The sequence below is a fragment of the Vidua chalybeata genome, unplaced genomic scaffold (assembly GCF_026979565.1).
Source record: "Vidua chalybeata isolate OUT-0048 unplaced genomic scaffold, bVidCha1 merged haplotype scaffold_268_ctg1, whole genome shotgun sequence".
NCBI classification, from domain to species: domain Eukaryota; kingdom Metazoa; phylum Chordata; class Aves; order Passeriformes; family Viduidae; genus Vidua; species Vidua chalybeata.
The window spans coordinates 16,846-38,043 of record NW_026530385.1 but is presented as its reverse complement, the minus strand read 5'-3'; the positions used below and the strand labels follow the sequence as shown (position 1 = coordinate 38,043).

Sequence of the window (21,198 nt, the reverse complement as noted above, 5' to 3'; positions counted from 1 at the left end):
CCAAACCCCAAAAATCCCCCCAAAAACCCCTAAAAATACCCCAAACCCCCCCCAAAAAAAACCCAAAAAAACCTCCAAAACCCCACAAACACCCCAAAAACCCCATAAGCACCCCTAAAAAACCTCAAAAAAAAAACCCTAAAAACCCCCCAAAAACCTCAAAACACCCCCAAAAACCCTAAAAAAACCCCAAAACCCCAAAAATCCCCCCAAAACCCCAAGCCCGCTGACCTGGGCGGTTGCGCGCTGCCCGGAACGCGCGGCGCCCACGGAAGGGGCCGGAATGGCGGCCATGGAAAGTTCCGGAATGGCGGCCGTGGAAAGTTCCGGAATGGCGGCCGTGGAAAGTTCCGGAATGGCGGCTGCGGGCGCCGTCCGGCCGGGCGGTCAGCGCGGTGCCCGTGCTCAGAGTGGTCACTCCGGTGGTCACTCCTGTGGTCACTCCAGTCCCTGTGGTCACTGTGGTCACTCCTGTGGTCACTCCTGTGGTCAGAGTGGTCACTCCGGTGGTCACTCCAGTCCCTGTGGTCACTCCTGTGGTCACTCCGGTGGTCACTGTGGTCAGTGTGGTCACTCCGGTCCCTGTGCTCAGAGTGGTCACTCCTGTGGTCACTCCAGTCCCTGTGGTCAGTGTGGTCACTCCTGTGGTCACTCCGGTCACTCCGGTGGTCACTCCGGTGCTCACTCCTGTGGTCACTGGTGTGCTCACTGGTGTGGTCACTGCGGTGGTCACTGTGGTCACTCCTGTGGTCAGTGTGGTCACTCCTGTGGTCACTGGTGTGGTCACTCCTGTGGTCACTGTGGTCACTCCTGTGGTCAGTGCGGTCACTGCGGTGGTCACTGTGGTTGCTGTGGTCACTGGTGTGGTCACTCCTGTGGTCACTCCTGTTGTCACTCCTGTGGTCACTCCAGCGGTCACTGCGGTGGTCCCTGGTGTGGTCCCTGGTGTGGTCACTCCTGTGGTCACTCCTGGTGTCACTCCTGTGGTCACTGTGGTCACTCCTGTGGTCAGTGTGGTCACTCCTGTGGTCACTGGTGTGGTCACTGGTGTGGTCACTCTGGTCCCTGTGGTCACTGTGGTCGCTGTGGTCACTGTGGTGACTCCTGTGGTCACTCCAGCGGTCACTCCTGTGGTCAGTGCGGTCACTCCGGTCCCTGTGGTCAGTGTGGTCGCTGTGGTCAGTGTGGTCACTCCTGTGGTCACTCCTGTGGTCAGTGTGGTCCCTGGTGTGGTCACTCCTGTGGTCACTCCTGTGGTCACTCCTGTGGTCAGTGTGGTCGCTGTGGTCAGTGTGGTCACTCCAGCGGTCACTCCTGTGGTCAGTGTGGTCCCTGGTGTGGTCACTCCTGTGGTCAGTGCGGTCACTCCGGTCCCTGTGGTCACTCCGATCGCTGTGGTCACTGTGGTCACTCCAGCGGTCACTCCGGCGGTCACTCCTGTGGTCAGTGCGGTCACTCTGGTCCCTGTGGTCAGTGTGGTCGCTGTGGTCAGTGTGGTCACTCCAGCGGTCACTCCTGTGGTCAGTGCGGTCACTCCGGTCCCTGTGGTCAGTGTGGTCGCTGTGGTCAGTGTGGTCACTCCAGCGGTCACTCCTGTGGTCATTGCGGCCGCGCTCCGGCCCTGGCGGTTGTAGGTGCGGACGAGCGCGGCGGCGGCGTCGCGCTGCAGCTCCACAAAGTGAACCGAGTCCAGGAACTCGCCCGGCTCCGGCAGAGAGAAGTTGGCTGGGGGGTCCAAAAATCCCATAAAAATCCCATAAAAATCCCATAAAAATCCCATAAAATTCCCATAAAAATCCCATAAAATCCCCAAAAATCCCATAAAAATCCCATAAATATCCCATAAAAATTCTACAAAAATTCCACTAAAAATCCCATAAATATCCCATAAATATCCCATAAAAATGCTATAAAACTCGCATAAAAATCCCATAGAAATCCCATAAAATTCCCATAAATATCCCATAAAAATCCCATAAATATCCCATAAATATCCCATAAAATTCCCATAAATATCCCATAGAAATCCCATAAATATCCTATAGAAATACCATAAAAATCCCATAAAAATCCCATAAAATTCCCATAAAAATCCCCAAAAATCCCATAAAAATCCCATAAATATCCCATAAAAATTCTACAAAAATTCCACTAAAAATCCCATAAATATCCCATAAATATCCCATAAAAATGCTATAAAACTCGCATAAAAATCCCATAGAAATCCCATAAATATCCCACAAATATCCCATAGAAATCCCATAAATATCCCATAAAAATTCCATAAATATCCCACAGAAATTCCATAAATATCCTATAGAAATCCCATAGAAATCCTATAAATATCCCATAAATATCCCATAGAAATCCCATAAAATTCCCATAAATATACCATAAATATCCCATAAAACTTCCATAAATATCCCATAAATATCCCATAAAAATCCCATAAATATCCCATAAATATCCCATAAAAATGCTATAAAACTCGCATAAAAATCCCATAGAAATCCCATAAAATTCCCATAAATATCCCATAAAAATCCCATAAATATCCCATAAATATCCCATAAAATTCCCATAAATATCCCATAGAAATCCCATAAATATCCCATAAAATTCCCATAAAAATCCCATAAAAATCCCCAAAAATCCCATAAAAATCCCATAAATATCCCATAAAAATTCTACAAAAATTCCACTAAAAATCCCATAAATATCCCATAAATATCCCATAAAAATGCTATAAAACTCGCATAAAAATCCCATAGAAATCCCATAAATATCCCACAAATATCCCATAGAAATCCCATAAATATCCCATAGAAATTCCATAAATATCCCACAGAAATTCCATAAATATCCTATAGAAATCCCATAAAAATCCTATAAATATCCCATAAATATCCCATAGAAATCCCATAAAATTCCCATAAATATACCATAAATATCCCATAAAACTTCCATAAATATCCCATAAATATCCCATAAAAATCCCATAAATATCCCATAAATATCCCATAAAAATGCTATAAAACTCGCATAAAAATCCCATAGAAATCCCATAAAATTCCCATAAATATCCCATAAAAATGCCATAAATATCCCATAAAAATGCCATAAATATCCCATAAAAATCCCATAAATATCCCATAAAATTCCCATAAATATCCCATAAAAATCCCATAAATATCACATAGAAATCCCATAAAAATCCCATAAATATCCCATAAAAATGCTATAAAACTCGCATAAAAATCCCATAGAAATCCCATAAAATTCCCATAAATATCCCATAAAAATCCCATAAATATCCCATAAATATCCCATAAAATTCCCATAAATATCCCATAGAAATCCCATAAATATCCTATAGAAATCCCATAAAAATCCCATAAAAATCCCATAAAATTCCCATAAAAATCCCCAAAAATCCCATAAAAATCCCATAAATATCCCATAAAAATTCTACAAAAATTCCACTAAAAATCCCATAAATATCCCATAAATATCCCATAAAAATGCGATAAAACTCGCATAAAAATCCCATAGAAATCCCATAAATATCCCACAAATATCCCATAGAAATCCCATAAATATCCCATAAAAATTCCATAAATATCCCACAGAAATTCCATAAATATCCTATAGAAATCCCATAGAAATCCTATAAATATCCCATAAATATCCCATAGAAATCCCATAAAATTCCCATAAATATACCATAAATATCCCATAAAACTTCCATAAATATCCCATAAATATCCCATAAAAATCCCATAAATATCCCATAAATATCCCATAAAAATGCTATAAAACTCGCATAAAAATCCCATAGAAATCCCATAAAATTCCCATAAATATCCCATAAAAATGCCATAAATATCCCATAAAAATGCCATAAATATCCCATAAAAATCCCATAAATATCCCATAAAATTCCCATAAATATCCCATAAAAATCCCATAAATATCACATAGAAATCCCATAAAAATCCCATAAATATCCCATAAAAATGCTATAAAACTCGCATAAAAATCCCATAGAAATCCCATAAAATTCCCATAAATATCCCATAAAAATCCCATAAATATCCCATAAATATCCCATAAAATTCCCATAAATATCCCATAGAAATCCCATAAATATCCTATAGAAATCCCATAAAAATCCCATAAAAATCCCATAAAATTCCCATAAAAATCCCCAAAAATCCCATAAAAATCCCATAAATATCCCATAAAAATTCTACAAAAATTCCACTAAAAATCCCATAAATATCCCATAAATATCCCATAAAAATGCGATAAAACTCGCATAAAAATCCCATAGAAATCCCATAAAATTCCCATAAATATCCCATAAAAATCCCATAAATATCCCATAAATATCCCATAAAATTCCCATAAATATCCCATAGAAATCCCATAAATATCCTATAGAAATACCATAAAAATCCCATAAAAATCCCATAAAATTCCCATAAAAATCCCCAAAAATCCCATAAAAATCCCATAAATATCCCATAAAAATTCTACAAAAATTCCACTAAAAATCCCATAAATATCCCATAAATATCCCATAAAAATGCTATAAAACTCGCATAAAAATCCCATAGAAATCCCATAAATATCCCACAAATATCCCATAGAAATCCCATAAATATCCCATAAAAATTCCATAAATATCCCACAGAAATTCCATAAATATCCTATAGAAATCCCATAGAAATCCTATAAATATCCCATAAATATCCCATAGAAATCCCATAAAATTCCCATAAATATACCATAAATATCCCATAAACTTCCATAAATATCCCATAAATATCCCATAAAAATCCCATAAATATCCCATAAATATCCATAAAAATGCTATAAAACTCGCATAAAAATCCCATAGAAATCCCATAAAATTCCCATAAATATCCCATAAAAATCCCATAAATATCCCATAAATATCCCATAAAATTCCCATAAATATCCCATAGAAATCCCATAAATATCCCATAAAATTCCCATAAAAATCCCATAAAATCCCCAAAAATCCCATAAAAATCCCATAAATATCCCATAAAAATTCTACAAAAATTCCACTAAAAATCCCATAAATATCCCATAAATATCCCATAAAAATGCTATAAAACTCGCATAAAAATCCCATAGAAATCCCATAAATATCCCACAAATATCCCATAGAAATCCCATAAATATCCCATAGAAATTCCATAAATATCCCACAGAAATTCCATAAATATCCTATAGAAATCCCATAAAAATCCTATAAATATCCCATAAATATCCCATAGAAATCCCATAAAATTCCCATAAATATACCATAAATATCCCATAAAACTTCCATAAATATCCCATAAATATCCCATAAAAATCCCATAAATATCCCATAAATATCCCATAAAAATGCTATAAAACTCGCATAAAAATCCCATAGAAATCCCATAAAATTCCATAAATATCCCATAAAAATGCCATAAATATCCCATAAAAATGCCATAAATATCCCATAAAAATCCCATAAATATCCCATAAAATTCCCATAAATATCCCATAAAAATCCCATAAATATCACATAGAAATCCCATAAAAATCCCATAAATATCCCATAAAAATGCTATAAAACTCGCATAAAAATCCCATAGAAATCCCATAAAATTCCCATAAATATCCCATAAAAATCCCATAAATATCCCATAAATATCCCATAAAATTCCCATAAATATCCCATAGAAATCCCATAAATATCCTATAGAAATCCCATAAAAATCCCATAAAAATCCCATAAAATTCCCATAAAAATCCCCAAAAATCCCATAAAAATCCCATAAATATCCCATAAAAATTCTACAAAAATTCCACTAAAAATCCCATAAATATCCCATAAATATCCCATAAAAATGCGATAAAACTCGCATAAAAATCCCATAGAAATCCCATAAATATCCCACAAATATCCCATAGAAATCCCATAAATATCCCATAAAAATTCCATAAATATCCCACAGAAATTCCATAAATATCCTATAGAAATCCCATAGAAATCCTATAAATATCCCATAAATATCCCATAGAAATCCCATAAAATTCCCATAAATATACCATAAATATCCCATAAAACTTCCATAAATATCCCATAAATATCCCATAAAAATCCCATAAATATCCCATAAAAATGCTATAAAACTCGCATAAAAATCCCATAGAAATCCCATAAAATTCCCATAAATATCCCATAAAAATGCCATAAATATCCCATAAAAATGCCATAAATATCCCATAAAAATCCCATAAATATCCCATAAAATTCCCATAAATATCCCATAAAAATCCCATAAATATCACATAGAAATCCCATAAAAATCCCATAAATATCCCATAAAAATGCTATAAAACTCGCATAAAAATCCCATAGAAATCCCATAAAATTCCCATAAATATCCCATAAAAATCCCATAAATATCCCATAAATATCCCATAAAATTCCCATAAATATCCCATAGAAATCCCATAAATATCCTATAGAAATCCCATAAAAATCCCATAAAAATCCCATAAAATTCCCATAAAAATCCCCAAAAATCCCATAAAAATCCCATAAATATCCCATAAAAATTCTACAAAAATTCCACTAAAAATCCCATAAATATCCCATAAATATCCCATAAAAATGCGATAAAACTCGCATAAAAATCCCATAGAAATCCCATAAATATCCCACAAATATCCCATAGAAATCCCATAAATATCCCATAAAAATTCCATAAATATCCCACAGAAATTCCATAAATATCCTATAGAAATCCCATAGAAATCCTATAAATATCCCATAAATATCCCATAGAAATCCCATAAAATTCCCATAAATATACCATAAATATCCCATAAAACTTCCATAAATATCCCATAAATATCCCATAAAAATCCCATAAATATCCCATAAATATCCCATAAAAATGCTATAAAACTCGCATAAAAATCCCATAGAAATCCCATAAAATTCCCATAAATATCCCATAAAAATCCCATAAATATCCCATAAATATCCCATAAAATTCCCATAAATATCCCATAGAAATCCCATAAATATCCCATAAAAATCCCCAAAAATCCCATAAAAATCCCATAAATATCCCATAAAAATTCTACAAAAATTCCACTAAAAATCCCATAAATATCCCATAAATATCCCATAAATATCCCATAAAATTCCCATAAATATCCCATAGAAATCCCATAAAAATCCCATAAAAATCCCCAAAAATCCCATAAAAATCCCATAAATATCCCATAAAAATTCTACAAAAATTCCACTAAAAATCCCATAAATATCCCATAAATATCCCATAAAAATGCTATAAAACTCGCATAAAAATCCCATAGAAATCCCATAAATATCCCACAAATATCCCATAGAAATCCCATAAATATCCCATAGAAATTCCATAAATATCCCACAGAAATTCCATAAATATCCTATAGAAATCCCATAGAAATCCTATAAATATCCCATAAATATCCCATAGAAATCCCATAAAATTCCCATAAATATACCATAAATATCCCATAAAACTTCCATAAATATCCCATAAATATCCCATAAAAATCCCATAAATATCCCATAAAAATGCTATAAAACTCGCATAAAAATCCCATAGAAATCCCATAAAATTCCCATAAATATCCCATAAAAATGCCATAAATATCCCATAAAAATGCCATAAATATCCCATAAAAATCCCATAAATATCCCATAAAATTCCCATAAATATCCCATAAAAATCCCATAAATATCACATAGAAATCCCATAAAAATCCCATAAATATCCCATAAAAATGCTATAAAACTCGCATAAAAATCCCATAGAAATCCCATAAAATTCCCATAAATATCCCATAAAAATCCCATAAATATCCCATAAATATCCCATAAAATTCCCATAAATATCCCATAGAAATCCCATAAATATCCTATAGAAATCCCATAAAAATCCCATAAAAATCCCATAAAATTCCCATAAAAATCCCCAAAAATCCCATAAAAATCCCATAAATATCCCATAAAAATTCTACAAAAATTCCACTAAAAATCCCATAAATATCCCATAAATATCCCATAAAAATGCGATAAAACTCGCATAAAAATCCCATAGAAATCCCATAAATATCCCACAAATATCCCATAGAAATCCCATAAATATCCCATAAAAATTCCATAAATATCCCACAGAAATTCCATAAATATCCTATAGAAATCCCATAGAAATCCTATAAATATCCCATAAATATCCCATAGAAATCCCATAAAATTCCCATAAATATACCATAAATATCCCATAAAACTTCCATAAATATCCCATAAATATCCCATAAAAATCCCATAAATATCCCATAAATATCCCATAAAAATGCTATAAAACTCGCATAAAAATCCCATAGAAATCCCATAAAATTCCCATAAATATCCCATAAAAATCCCATAAATATCCCATAAATATCCCATAAAATTCCCATAAATATCCCATAGAAATCCCATAAATATCCCATAAAAATCCCCAAAAATCCCATAAAAATCCCATAAATATCCCATAAAAATTCTACAAAAATTCCACTAAAAATCCCATAAATATCCCATAAATATCCCATAAATATCCCATAAAATTCCCATAAATATCCCATAGAAATCCCATAAAAATCCCATAAAAATCCCAAAAATCCCATAAAAATCCCATAAATATCCCATAAAAATTCTACAAAAATTCCACTAAAAATCCCATAAATATCCCATAAATATCCCATAAAAATGCTATAAAACTCGCATAAAAATCCCATAGAAATCCCATAAATATCCCACAAATATCCCATAGAAATCCCATAAATATCCCATAGAAATTCCATAAATATCCCACAGAAATTCCATAAATATCCTATAGAAATCCCATAGAAATCCTATAAATATCCCATAAATATCCCATAGAAATCCCATAAAATTCCCATAAATATACCATAAATATCCCATAAAACTTCCATAAATATCCCATAAATATCCCATAAAAATCCCATAAATATCCCATAAAAATGCTATAAAACTCGCATAAAAATCCCATAGAAATCCCATAAAATTCCCATAAATATCCCATAAAAATGCCATAAATATCCCATAAAAATGCCATAAATATCCCATAAAAATCCCATAAATATCCCATAAAATTCCCATAAATATCCCATAAAAATCCCATAAATATCACATAGAAATCCCATAAAAATCCCATAAATATCCCATAAAAATGCTATAAAACTCGCATAAAAATCCCATAGAAATCCCATAAAATTCCCATAAATATCCCATAAAAATCCCATAAATATCCCATAAATATCCCATAAAATTCCCATAAATATCCCATAGAAATCCCATAAATATCCTATAGAAATCCCATAAAAATCCCATAGAAATCCCATAAATATCCCATAAAAACTCCATAAATATCCCACACAAATTCCATAAATATCCCATAAATATCCCATAAATATCCCATAAATATCCCATAAATATCCCATAAATATCCCACAGAAATCCCATAAATATCCCATTAAAATTCTATTAAAAATCCCATTTAAAAATCCCATAAAAATCCCATGAAAATCCTATTAAAAATCCCCATAAAAATCCCAAAAAATCCCATTAAAATCCCATAAAAATCCTATAAAAATCCCATTAAAAAATCCCCCAAAATCCCATAAATATCCCATAAATAACCTATAGAAATCCCATAAAAATTCTATAAAAATTCTATTAAAAATCCCCAAAAATCTCAAAAAATCCCATTAAAAATCCTGCAAAAATACCATAAAAATCCCCAAAAATCCCATAGAAATCCCAAAAGAATCCTATAAAAATTCCATTAAAAGTCCCCAAAAATCCCATTAAAATCCCATTAAAAATCCCATTAAAAGTCCCCAAAAATCCCACAAAAAAACCCCAAAATCACGTAAAAAATCCCATACAAATCCTATAAAAATCCCATCAAAAAATCCCAAAAATCCCACAAAAAATCCCATAAAAATCCATTAAAAATCCTATAAAAAATCCCATTAAGAAATCCCAAAAATACCATAAAAATCCCCAAAAATCCCATAAAAAACCCCAAAAAAATCCTATAAAAATTCCATTAAAAGTCCCCAAAAATCCCAAAAAATCCCATTAAAAATCCCATAAAAATCCCATAAAAATCCCCAAAAATCCAATAAAAATCCCATAAGAATCCTATAAAAATTCCATTAAAAGTCGCCAAAAATCCCATTAAAAACCCATAAAAATCCCATTAAAAGTCCCCAAAAATCCCACAAAAAAACCTCAAAAATCCCATAAAAATCCCATTAAGAATCCTATAAAAATTCCATTAAAAGTCCCCAAAAATCCCATTAAAATCCCATAAAAATCCCATTAAAAATCCCATTAAAAATCCCATTAAAAGTCCTCAAAAATCCCACAAAAAAACCCAAAAATCCCATAAAAATCCCATTAAGAATCCTATAAAAATTCCATTAAAAGTCTCCAAAAATCCCATAAAAATCCCATTAAAATAGAATAAAAATCCCATTTAAAAGTCCCCAAAAATCCCGTAAAAATTCGCAAAGAAATTCTACAAAAATCCCAATAAAAATCCCATTAAAAATCCTATAAAAATCCCAATAAAAATCCCATTAAAAAATCCTATAAAAATCACCCAAAAATCCCATAAAAATCCCATAAAGAATCCCCAAAAATCCCATAAAAATCCCATAAAATCCTATAAAAATCCCATCCAAAAATCCCAAAAATACCATAAAAAATTCCCCAAAATCCCATAAAAATCCTATTAAAAATCCCATTAAAAAATCCCCAAAAATCCCATAAAAATCCCCAAAAAATCCTATAAAAATTCCATTAAAAGTCCCCAAAAATCCCATAAAAATCCCCCAAAATCCCATAAATATCCCATTTTCATTTCACCATGGTTTCCCCATTTTTTCCCCATTTTTCCCCCATTTTTCCCCATTTTCCCCATTCTTTCCCCATTTTTTCACCATTTTCCCCATTTTCCCGCCATTTTTTCCCCATTTTCCCCATTTTCCCGCCATTTTTTCCCCATTTTCCCGCCATTTTTTCACCATTTTCCCCATTTTCCCGCCATTTTTCCCCATTTTCCCCATTTTCCCGCCATTTTTTCCCCATTTTCCCGCCATTTTTTCACCATTTTCCCCGTTTCCCGCCATTTTTCACCATTTTCCCCGTTTCCCGCCATTTTTTCACCATTTTCCCCATTTTCCCGCCATTTTTCCCCATTTTCCCGCCATTTTTTCCCCATTTTCCCGCCATTTTTTCCCCATTTTCCCGCCATTTTTTCACCATTTTCCCGCCATTTTTTCACCATTTTCCCCGTTTTCCGCCATTTTTCACCATTTTCCCCATTTTCCCGCCATTTTTTCACCATTTTCCCCATTTTCCCGCCATTTTTCCCCCATTTTCCCGCCATTTTTCACCATTTTCCCCATTTTCCCACCATTTTTTCACCATTTTCCCCGTTTTCCGCCATTTTTTCACCATTTTCCCCATTTTCCCGCCATTTTTTCACCATTTTCCCCATTTTCCCGCCATTTTTTCCCCATTTTCCCCATTTTCCCGCCATTTTTTCCCCATTTTCCCGCCATTTTTTCACCATTTTCCCCATTTTCCCGCCATTTTTCCCCATTTTCCCCATTTTCCCGCCATTTTTTCCCCATTTTCCCGCCATTTTTTCACCATTTTCCCCGTTTCCCGCCATTTTTCACCATTTTCCCCGTTTCCCGCCATTTTTTCACCATTTTCCCCATTTTCCCGCCATTTTTCCCCATTTTCCCGCCATTTTTTCCCCATTTTCCCGCCATTTTTTCCCCATTTTCCCGCCATTTTTTCACCATTTTCCCGCCATTTTTTCACCATTTTCCCCGTTTTCCGCCATTTTTCACCATTTTCCCCATTTTCCCGCCATTTTTTCACCATTTTCCCCATTTTCCCGCCATTTTTCCCCCATTTTCCCGCCATTTTTCACCATTTTCCCCATTTTCCCACCATTTTTTCACCATTTTCTCCGTTTTCCGCCATTTTTTCACCATTTTCCCCATTTTCCCGCCATTTTTCACCATTTTCCCCATTTTCCCCCATTTTTTCACCATTTTCCCCATTTTCCCGCCATTTTTTCACCATTTTCCCCATTTTCCCGCCATTTTTTCACCATTTTCCCCATTTTCCCGCCATTTTTCACCATTTTCCCCATTTTCCCGCCATTTTTTCACCATTTTCCCCGTTTTCCGCCATTTTGTCACCGTTTTTCCCCATTTTCCCCCATTTTTCACCATTTTCCCTGTTTTCCGCCATTTTTTCACCATTTTCCCCATTCTTTCCCCATTTTTTCACCGTTTTTGGCCATTCCCCCCCGTTTTTCCCCCGTTTTTCCCCATTTTTTCACCGATTTTCACCATTTTTTCACCGTTTTTCCCCATTTTCCCCCATTTTTTCACCATTTTCCGCCATTTTGTCACCGTTTTTCCCCATTTCCCCCCATTTTTTCACCATTTTCCGCCATTTTTCACCGTTTTTTCCCCATTTTTCCCCATTTTCCCCGTTTTCCGCCATTTTGTCACCGTTTTTCCCCATTTTCCCCCATTTTTTCACCATTTTCCCCCATTTTTTCACCATTTTCCCCCGTTTTTTCACCGTTTTTGGCCATTTCCCCCCTGTTTTTCCCCCGTTTTTTCACCGTTTTTCCCCATTTTTTCCCCATTTTCCCCGTTTTCCGCCATTTTGTCACTGTTTTTCCCCATTTTCCCCCATTTTTTCACCATTTTCCCCCATTTTCCCACCATTTTTTCACCGTTTTTCTCCATTCTTTCCCCATTTTTTCCCCGTTTTTTCACCGTTTTTGGCCATTTTCCCCGTTTTCCCCCCGTTTTTTCCCCCGTTTTTTCCCCATTTTTTCACCATTTCCCCCCGTTTTCCGCCATTTTTTCACCGTTTTTCCCCATTTTTTCACCATTTTCCACTGTTTTTCCCCATTTTTTCACCATTTCCCCCATTTTCCCCATTTTTTCACCATTTCCCCCCGTTTTTTCCCCATTTTTTCACCGTTTTCCCCCATTTTTCACCATTTTTTCCCTGTTTTTCACCGTTTTTGGCCATTTCCCCCCCGTTTTTCCCCATTTTTTCACCATTTTCCCCGTTTTTCCCCATTTTTTCACCATTTTCCCCCGTTTTTTCCCCATTTTTTCACCGTTTTCCCCCATTTTCCCCATTTTTTCCCCGTTTTTGGCCATTCCCCCTCCGTTTTTTCACCGTTTTCCCCATTTTTTCACCATTTCCCCCCATTTTCCCCCATTTTTTCCCCATTTTTTCACCGTTTTTCCCCATTTTTTCACCATTTCCCCCCATTTTCCCCCATTTTTTCCCCATTTTTTCACCGTTTTTCCCGACATTTTTTCACAATTTCCCCCCGTTTTTTCCCCATTTTTCCCATTTTCCCCCATTTTTTCCCCATTTTCCCCCATTTTTTCCCCATTTTCCCCCATTTTTACACTGTTTGTTCCCATTTTTTCCCCATTTCTTCACCGTTTTTTCCCCCATTTTTTTCCCCATTTCTTCACCGGTTTTTCCCCGTTTTTTCCCCGTTTTTGGCCATTTTTTCACCGTTTTCCCCCATTTTTGGCCATTTTTTTCCCCGTTTTTGCCCAAATCTCCCGTTTTTTGCCCCGAATCCCACCCTTCATCTGGAGCACGGCGCTCTCGGGCACGTCCTCGCCCTCCTGGCGCTCCCAAGAACCCCAAAATTCTCGATTTTCCACCAAAATTTACGGTTTTTTACCCCCAAAATTCCCATTTTTCCACCCAAAATCCCCATTTTTCTCCCAAATTTTCCCAAAATTCCCGTTTTTTACCCCCAAAATCCCCATTTTCCCCCTAAAATCCCCATTTCCCCAATGTTTTCCCCATTTTCCCCCCATTTTTTCACAATTTTCCCCATTTTCCCCCATTTTTTCACCATTTTCCCATTTTTTCCCCATTTTCCCCCATTTTTTCACCATTTCCCCCCCCATTTTTTCACCATTTCTTCACCGTTTTGGCCATTTTTCCCCCGTTTTTTCACCATTTTTGCCCCGTTTTTCCCCATTTTCCCCAATTTTTCCCCATTTTTCCCCATTTCCCCCCATTTTTTCACCCTTTTTTCCGCTTTTTTCTCCCATTTTTTCCCCATTTCTTCACCGTTTTTTCCCCGTTTTTGGCCATTTTTGCCCTGTTTTTTCCCCGTTTTTTCCCCGTTTTTGGCCATTTTTTCCCCGTTTTTTCACCGTTTCCCCCCATTTTTGGCCATTTTTTCCCCGTTTTTGCCCGAATCTCCCGTTTTTCGCCCCGAATCCCACCCTTCATCTGGAGCACGGCGCTCTCGGGCACGTCCTTGCCCTCCTGGCGCGTGCGCTCGGCCGTGCGCCGCCGCAGCTCCGGCTCCGTGGGGCACACCACGATGGCCCGGCGCTGGAACCCCGCAAAGGGACGCAGCTTGCGCCGCTGCGCCGAGCCGTACACGTTGGTCTGGGGCGAAAAACAGGAAAATCGGGAAAATTCCGGTCAAAAATGGCAAAAAACGGGAAAAAAAACGGGGAGAAAATGGGAAAAAAAATGGATTTTTTAGCGATTTTTTGTGATATTTTAATGGATTTTGGAGTTGGTTTTCTTGAAAAAAGAGGATTTAGGGATGCTGGGCAGAGCCAGAGAAAGTCTGGGGAGAAAAATCCCAAAATTGGGAAAATTTGGGTCAAAAATGGGAAAAAAGGGGAAAAAAACGGAATTTTTAGCGATTTTTTGGGGATTTTTTGGGGATTTTTTAGGGGTTTTTGGATTTAGTTTCCCTGGAAAAAGAGGATTTGGGGATGCATTTTCCACCAGAGATGTTGGTTTGAGGAGAAAAATGGGAAATTTGGGAAAATTTGGGTGAAAAAAGAGAAAAAAACTGATTTTTTAGCGATTTTTTGGTGATTTTTTTGTGATTTTTTAGGGGTTTTTGGAGTCACTTTCCCTGAAAAAAGAGGATTTGGGGACGCAGCTTGCGCCGCTGCGCCGAGCCGTACACGTTGGTCTGGGGTGAAAAACCCGGAAATCGGGAAAATTCCAGTCAAAAATGGCAAAAAACGGGAAAAAAACAGGGAAAAAATGGGAAAAAAATGGATTTTTTAGGGATTTTTTGTGATATTTTAATGGATTTTGGAGTTGGTTTTCTTGAAAAAAGAGGATTTAGGGATGCTGGGCAGAGCCAGAGAAAATCTGGGGAGAAAAATCCCAAAATTGGGAAAATTTGGGTCAAAAATGGGAAAAAACGGGAAAAAACTGAATTTTTTAGTGATTTTTTGGGGATTTTTTGGGATTTTTTAGGGGTTTTTTGAGTCAGTTTCTCTGGAAAAGGAGGATGTGGGGATGCATTTTCCACCAGAGATGTTGGTTTGGGGTGAAAAATGGAAAATTTGGGTGGAAAATAGGAAAAAATGGGAAAAAACGGGAATTTTTAGTGATTTTTTTTAGTGATTTTTTGGTAATTTTTTGGTGATTTTTTAGGGGATTTTGGAGTCAGTTTCTCTGAAAAAGGAGGATTTGGGGATGCATTTTCCACCAGAGATGTTGGTTTGAGGAGAAAAATGGGAAATTTGGGAAAATTTGGGTGGAAAATGGGAAAATTTGGGAAAAAACCGGATTTTTTAGCGATTTTTTGGGGATTTTTGGGGGATTTTTTAGGGGTTTTGGAGTCAGTTTCCCTGAAAAAAGAGGATTTGGGGATGCAGCTTCTGGAGCTGGGCAGAGCCAGAGAAATTCTGGGGGAAAAAGTCCAAAAATTGGGAAAATTTGGGTCAAAAATGGCAAAAAACGGGAAAAAACCAGATTTTTTAGCGATTTTTTGGCGATTTTTTGTGGATTTTTTAGGGGTTTTTGGAGTCAGTTTCTCTGAAAAAGGAGGATTTGGGGATGCATTTTCCACCAGAGATGTTGGTTTGAGGAGAAAAATGGGAAATTTGGGAAAATTTGGGTGAAAAAAAGGGAAAAAATGGGAAAAATGGTAAAAAATGGATTTTTTGGGGGGATTTTTTAGGAGTTTTGGAATCTTTTTCCCTGAAAAAAGAGGATTTGGGGACGCAGCTTCTGGAGCTGGGCAGAGGCAGAGGAAGTCTGGGGAGAAAAATCCCAAAATCGGGAAAATTCGGGTCAAAAATGGCAAAAAACGGGAAAAAAACAGGGAAAAATGGGGAAAAAATGGATTTTTTAGGGATTTTTGGTGATTTTTTAATGGATTTTGGAGTTGGTTTTCTTGAAAAAAGAGGATTTAGGGATGCTGGGCAGAGCCAGAGAAAGTCTGGGGAGAAAAATCCCAAAATTGGGAAAATTTGGGTCAAAAATGGCAAAAAACGGGAAAAAACGGAATTTTTAGCGATTTTTTGGGGATTTTTTGGGGATTTTTTAGGGGTTTTTGGATTTAGTTTCCCTGGAAAAAGAGGATTTGGGGATGCATTTTCCACCAGAGATGTTGGTTTGAGGAGAAAAATGGGAAATTTGGGAAAATTTGGGTGAAAAAAGAGAAAAAAACGGATTTTTTAGCGATTTTTTGGTGATTTTTTTGTGATTTTTTAGGGGATTTTGGAGTCAGTTTCCCTGAAAAAAGAGGATTTGGGGATGCCGCTTCTGGAGCTGGGCAGAGCCAGAGAAATTCTGGGGGAAAAAGTCCAAAAATTGGGAAAATTTGGGTCAAAAATGGCAAAAAACGGGAAAAAAACAGATTTTTTAGCGATTTTTTGGCGATTTTTTGGGGATTTTTTAGGGGTTTTTGGAGTCAGTTTCTCTAAAAAAGGAGGATTTGGGGATGCATTTTCCACCAGAGATGTTGGTTTGAGGAGAAAAATGGCAAATTTGGGAAAATTTGGGTGGAAAATGGGAAAATTTGGGAAAAAAACCGGATTTTTTAGCGATTTTTAGCGATTTTTGGGGATTTTTTAGGGGATTTTGGAGTCAGTTTCCCTGAAAAAAGAGGATTTGGGGATGCCGCTTCTGGAGCTGGGCAGAGCCAGAGAAATTCTGGGGGAAAAAGTCCAAAAATTGGGAAAATTTGGGTCAAAAATGGCAAAAAACGGGAAAAAAACAGATTTTTTAGCGATTTTTTGGTGATTTTTTGGGGATTTTTTAGGGGATTTTGGAGTCAGTTTCTCTAAAAAAGGAGGATTTGGCGATGCATTTTCCACCAGAGATGTTGGTTTGAGGAGAAAAATGGGAAATTTGGGAAAATTTGGGTGAAAAAAGAGAAAAAAACTGATTTTTTAGCGATTTTTTGGTGATTTTTTTGTGATTTTTTAGGGGTTTTTGGAGTCACTTTCCCTGAAAAAAGAGGATTTGGGGACGCAGCTTGCGCCGCTGCGCCGAGCCGTACACGTTGGTCTGGGGTGAAAAACCCGGAAATCGGGAAAATTCCGGTCAAAAATGGCAAAAAACGGGAAAAAAAACGGGGAGAAAATGGATTTTTTAGCGATTTTTGGGGATTTTTTTGGTGATTTTTTAGGGGTTTTTGGAGTCAGTTTCCCTGAAAAAAGAGGATTTGGGGACGCAGCTTCTGGAGCTGGGCAGAGGCAGAGAAAGTCTGGGGAGAAAAATCCCAAAATTGGGAAAATTTGGGTCAAAAATGGCAAAAAATGGGGAAAAAATGGGGAAAAAACCTGATTTTTTTGGTGATTTTTTGGGATTTTTCAGGGGTTTTTGGAGTCGGTTTCTGGGAAAAGGAGAATTTTGGGGATGCATTTTCCACCAGAGATGTTGGTTTGAGGAGAAAAATGGGAAATTTGGGAAAATTTAGGTAAAAAAAGGGAAAAAATGGGAAAAATGGTAAGAAATGGATTTTTGGGGGGATTTTTTAGGAGTTTTGGAATCTTTTTCCCTGAAAAAAGAGGATTTGGGGACGCAGCTTCTGGAGCCGGGCAGAGCCAGAGAAAATGTGGGGGGAAAACGGGGAAATTGGGAAAATCTGGGTGAAAAATGGGAAAAAATGGGGCAAAAAAGGGGAAAAATGGGAAAAATGGGAAAAATGGGGAAAATGGGGAAAATGGGGAAAATGGGATGGGAATAGGAAAGATCCTGGGGAAAATGGGAAAATCCCGGGAAAAATGGGATGGGAAGAATGGGAAAAAACCCAGGAAAAATGGGATGGGAATGGGAAAAACTGGGAAAAATGTGATGGGAAAAAATGGGAAAAATGGGAACAATCCTGGGATAAATGGGAAAAATCCAGGGGAAAATGGGAAAAATGGGATGGGAATGGGAAAAAAAAAAAACAGGAAAAATGGGATGGGAAAAATGGGAAAAATCCTGGGAAAATGGAAAAAATGGGATGGGAATGGGAAAAAAAAACCAGGAAAATGGGATGGGAATGGGAAAAAGATGGGAAAAATGTGGAAAAATGGTAAAAATCCTGGGGAAAATGGGAATGGGAAAAAATGGGAAAAAATGGGAAAAACAGGAAAAATGGGAAAAATGGGATGGGAATGGGAAAAATCCTGAGAAAAATCCTGGGAAAAATCCTGGGGAAAATCAGAAAAATCCTGGGAAAAATCCTGGGAAAACGGGATGGGAATGGGAAAAATCCTGGGAAAAATGGGAAAAATGGGATGGGAATGGGAAAAGTGGGAAAAATGGGAAAAATGGGATGGAAATGGGAAAAATGGGAAAAATGGGGAAAATGGGGAAAATGGGAAAAATGGGAAAATGGGAAAAATGGGAAAAATGGGAAAAATGGGAAAAATGGGAAAAATGGGGGAAAACGGGAAAAATGGGAAAAATGGGAAAAATGGGATGGAAATGGGAAAAATGGGAAAAATGGGAAAAATGGGAAGGGAATGGGAAAAATGGGAAAAATGGGAAAAATGGGATGGGAATGGGAAAAATGGGAAAAATCCTGGGGAAAATGGGGAAATGGGAATGGGGATAATCCCGGGGTAAAAAAGGGATTTTTGGGGTTTTGGGTTTTTTGTTGTTTTTGCCCCTTGGGGAAATCCCGGAATGGGAAAGAGACCCCGGGGGGGACAGGAGGGGACAGGAGGGGACAGGAGGGGACAGGAGGTGACAGGAGGTGACAGGAGGGGACAGGAGGGGACAGGAGGTGACAGGAGGTGACAGGAGGTGACAGGAGGGGACAGGAGGTGACAGGAGGGGACACAGGGAGGTGACAATGTCCCCGCGGTGTCACCTGGTCCAGGATGGGAATGGTGGCCCCAGGGAGGTGACAGGAGGTGACAGGAGGTGACAGGAGGTGACAGGGGGTGACAAGGGGTGACAGGAGGTGACAGGGGGTGACAGGGAGGTGACAGCGATGTCCCCGCGGTGTCACCTGGTCCAGGATGGGGACAATGACCCCAGGGAGGTGACAGGAGGTGACAGGAGGTGACAGGAGGTGACAGGAGGGACAGGAGGTGACAGGGGGTGACAGGAAGGCGACAGTGTCCCCGCGGTGTCACCTGGTCCAGGATGGGGACAATGACCCCAGGGAGGTGACAGGAGGGTGACAGGAGGTGACAGGAGGTGACAGGAGGTGACAGGGGGGTGACAGGGAGGTGACAGGAGGTGACAGGAAGGTGACAGGAAGGTGACAGGAGGGTGACAGGAGGTGACAGGAAGGTGACAGGAGGTGACAGGAGGTGACAGGGAGGTGACAATGTCCCCGCGGTGTCACCTGGTCCAGGATGGGGACGGTGGCCCCAGGGAGGTGACAGGAAGGTGACAGGAGGTGACAGGAAGGTGACAGGAGGGTGACAGGAAGGTGACAGGAGGTGACAGGAAGGTGACAGGAAGGTGACAGGAAGGTGACAGGAGGTGACAGGAAGGTGACAGGAGGTGACAGGAAGGTGACAGGAGGTGACAGGAGGTGACAGGGAGGTGACAATGTCCCCGCGGTGTCACCTGGTCCAGGATGGGGACAATGACCCCAGGGAGGTGACAGGAGGGTGACAGGAGGTGACAGGAGGTGACAGGAGGTGACAGGAGGTGACAGGAAGGTGACAGTGTCCCCACGGTGTCACCTGGTCCAGGATGGGGACGGTGGCCCCAGGGAGGTGACAGGAGGGTGACAGGAGGGGACAGGAGGTGACAGGGGGTGACAGGGGGGTGACAGTGTCCCCGCGGTGTCACCTGGTCCAGGATGTAGTTGCGGCGTTTCCGGGCCGCGATCTGGATCAGGCGGTTCAGGCACTGCGTGGCCTGCTGGATCAGCACGTCCCAGCGCCCCGCGTAGTTCCTCTGCCTCCTCAGCCCCATCACCTGGGGACAGGTGTGACACCTGTGACACCTGTGTCACACCCCTGTGTCACCTGTCACAGCCCTGTGTCACCTGTGTGTCACCTGTCACAGCCCGGTGTCACCCCCGTGTCCCTGTCCCAGCCCTGCTGGATCAGCACGTCCCAGCACCCCGCGTAGTTCCTCTGCCTCCTCAGACCCATCACCTGGGGACAGGTGTGACACCTGTGTCACCTGTGTCACACCCCTGTGTCACCTGTCACAGCCCTGTGTCACCTGTGTCACCTGTCACACCCCTGTGTCACACCCCTGGTCTTTGTCCCCAGGATGTCCCCAGGTGTCCCCAGGATGTCCCCAGGTGTGCCCAGGTGTCCCCAGGATGTCCCCAGGTGTGCCCAGGATGTCCCCAGGTGTCCCCAGGTGTCCCCAGGATGTCCCCAGGTGTGCCCAGGATGTCCCCAGGATGTCCCCAGGATGTCCCCAGGTGTCCCCAGGTGTCCCCAGATGTCCCCAGGTGTCCCTACCCTCATCCTGTCCATGATGGCGTTTGTCCCCAGGATGTCCCCAGGTGTCCCCAGGATGTCCCCAGGTGTCCCTACCCTCATCCTGTCCATGATGGCGTTTGTCCCCAGGATGTCCCCAGGATGTCCCCAGGTGTCCCCAGGATGTCCCCAGGTGTCCCTACCCTCATCCTGTCCATGATGGCGTTTGTCCCCAGGATGTTGTACTTCTTGTCGGGGTTGGCGGCCGCGTGCTTCACCGCCCACGTCGTCTTCCCCGCCGCCGGCAGCCCCACCATCATCAGGATCTGGGGACACCGCGGTGTCACCTCAGTGTCACCTCAGTGTCACCTCGGTGTC

General features: G+C 39.5%; 1 protein-coding gene across 1 annotated transcript in view; it reads right to left on the bottom strand.

The window, feature by feature from the left end:
* Positions 1-231: 231 nt before the first annotated feature.
* The window catches only part of LOC128783386 (uncharacterized), a gene marked incomplete at both ends in the record, with an annotated part of 37,198 nt that continues 16,231 nt past the window's right edge, over positions 232-21,198 (bottom strand). The window contains 4 exons of the mRNA XM_053934029.1: positions 232-1,725; positions 14,449-14,617; positions 20,234-20,362; positions 21,024-21,146. Coding sequence (XP_053790004.1) covers positions 232-1,725; positions 14,449-14,617; positions 20,234-20,362; positions 21,024-21,146 — 1,915 coding nt within the window. The remainder of the gene's footprint in view (positions 1,726-14,448; positions 14,618-20,233; positions 20,363-21,023; positions 21,147-21,198) is intronic.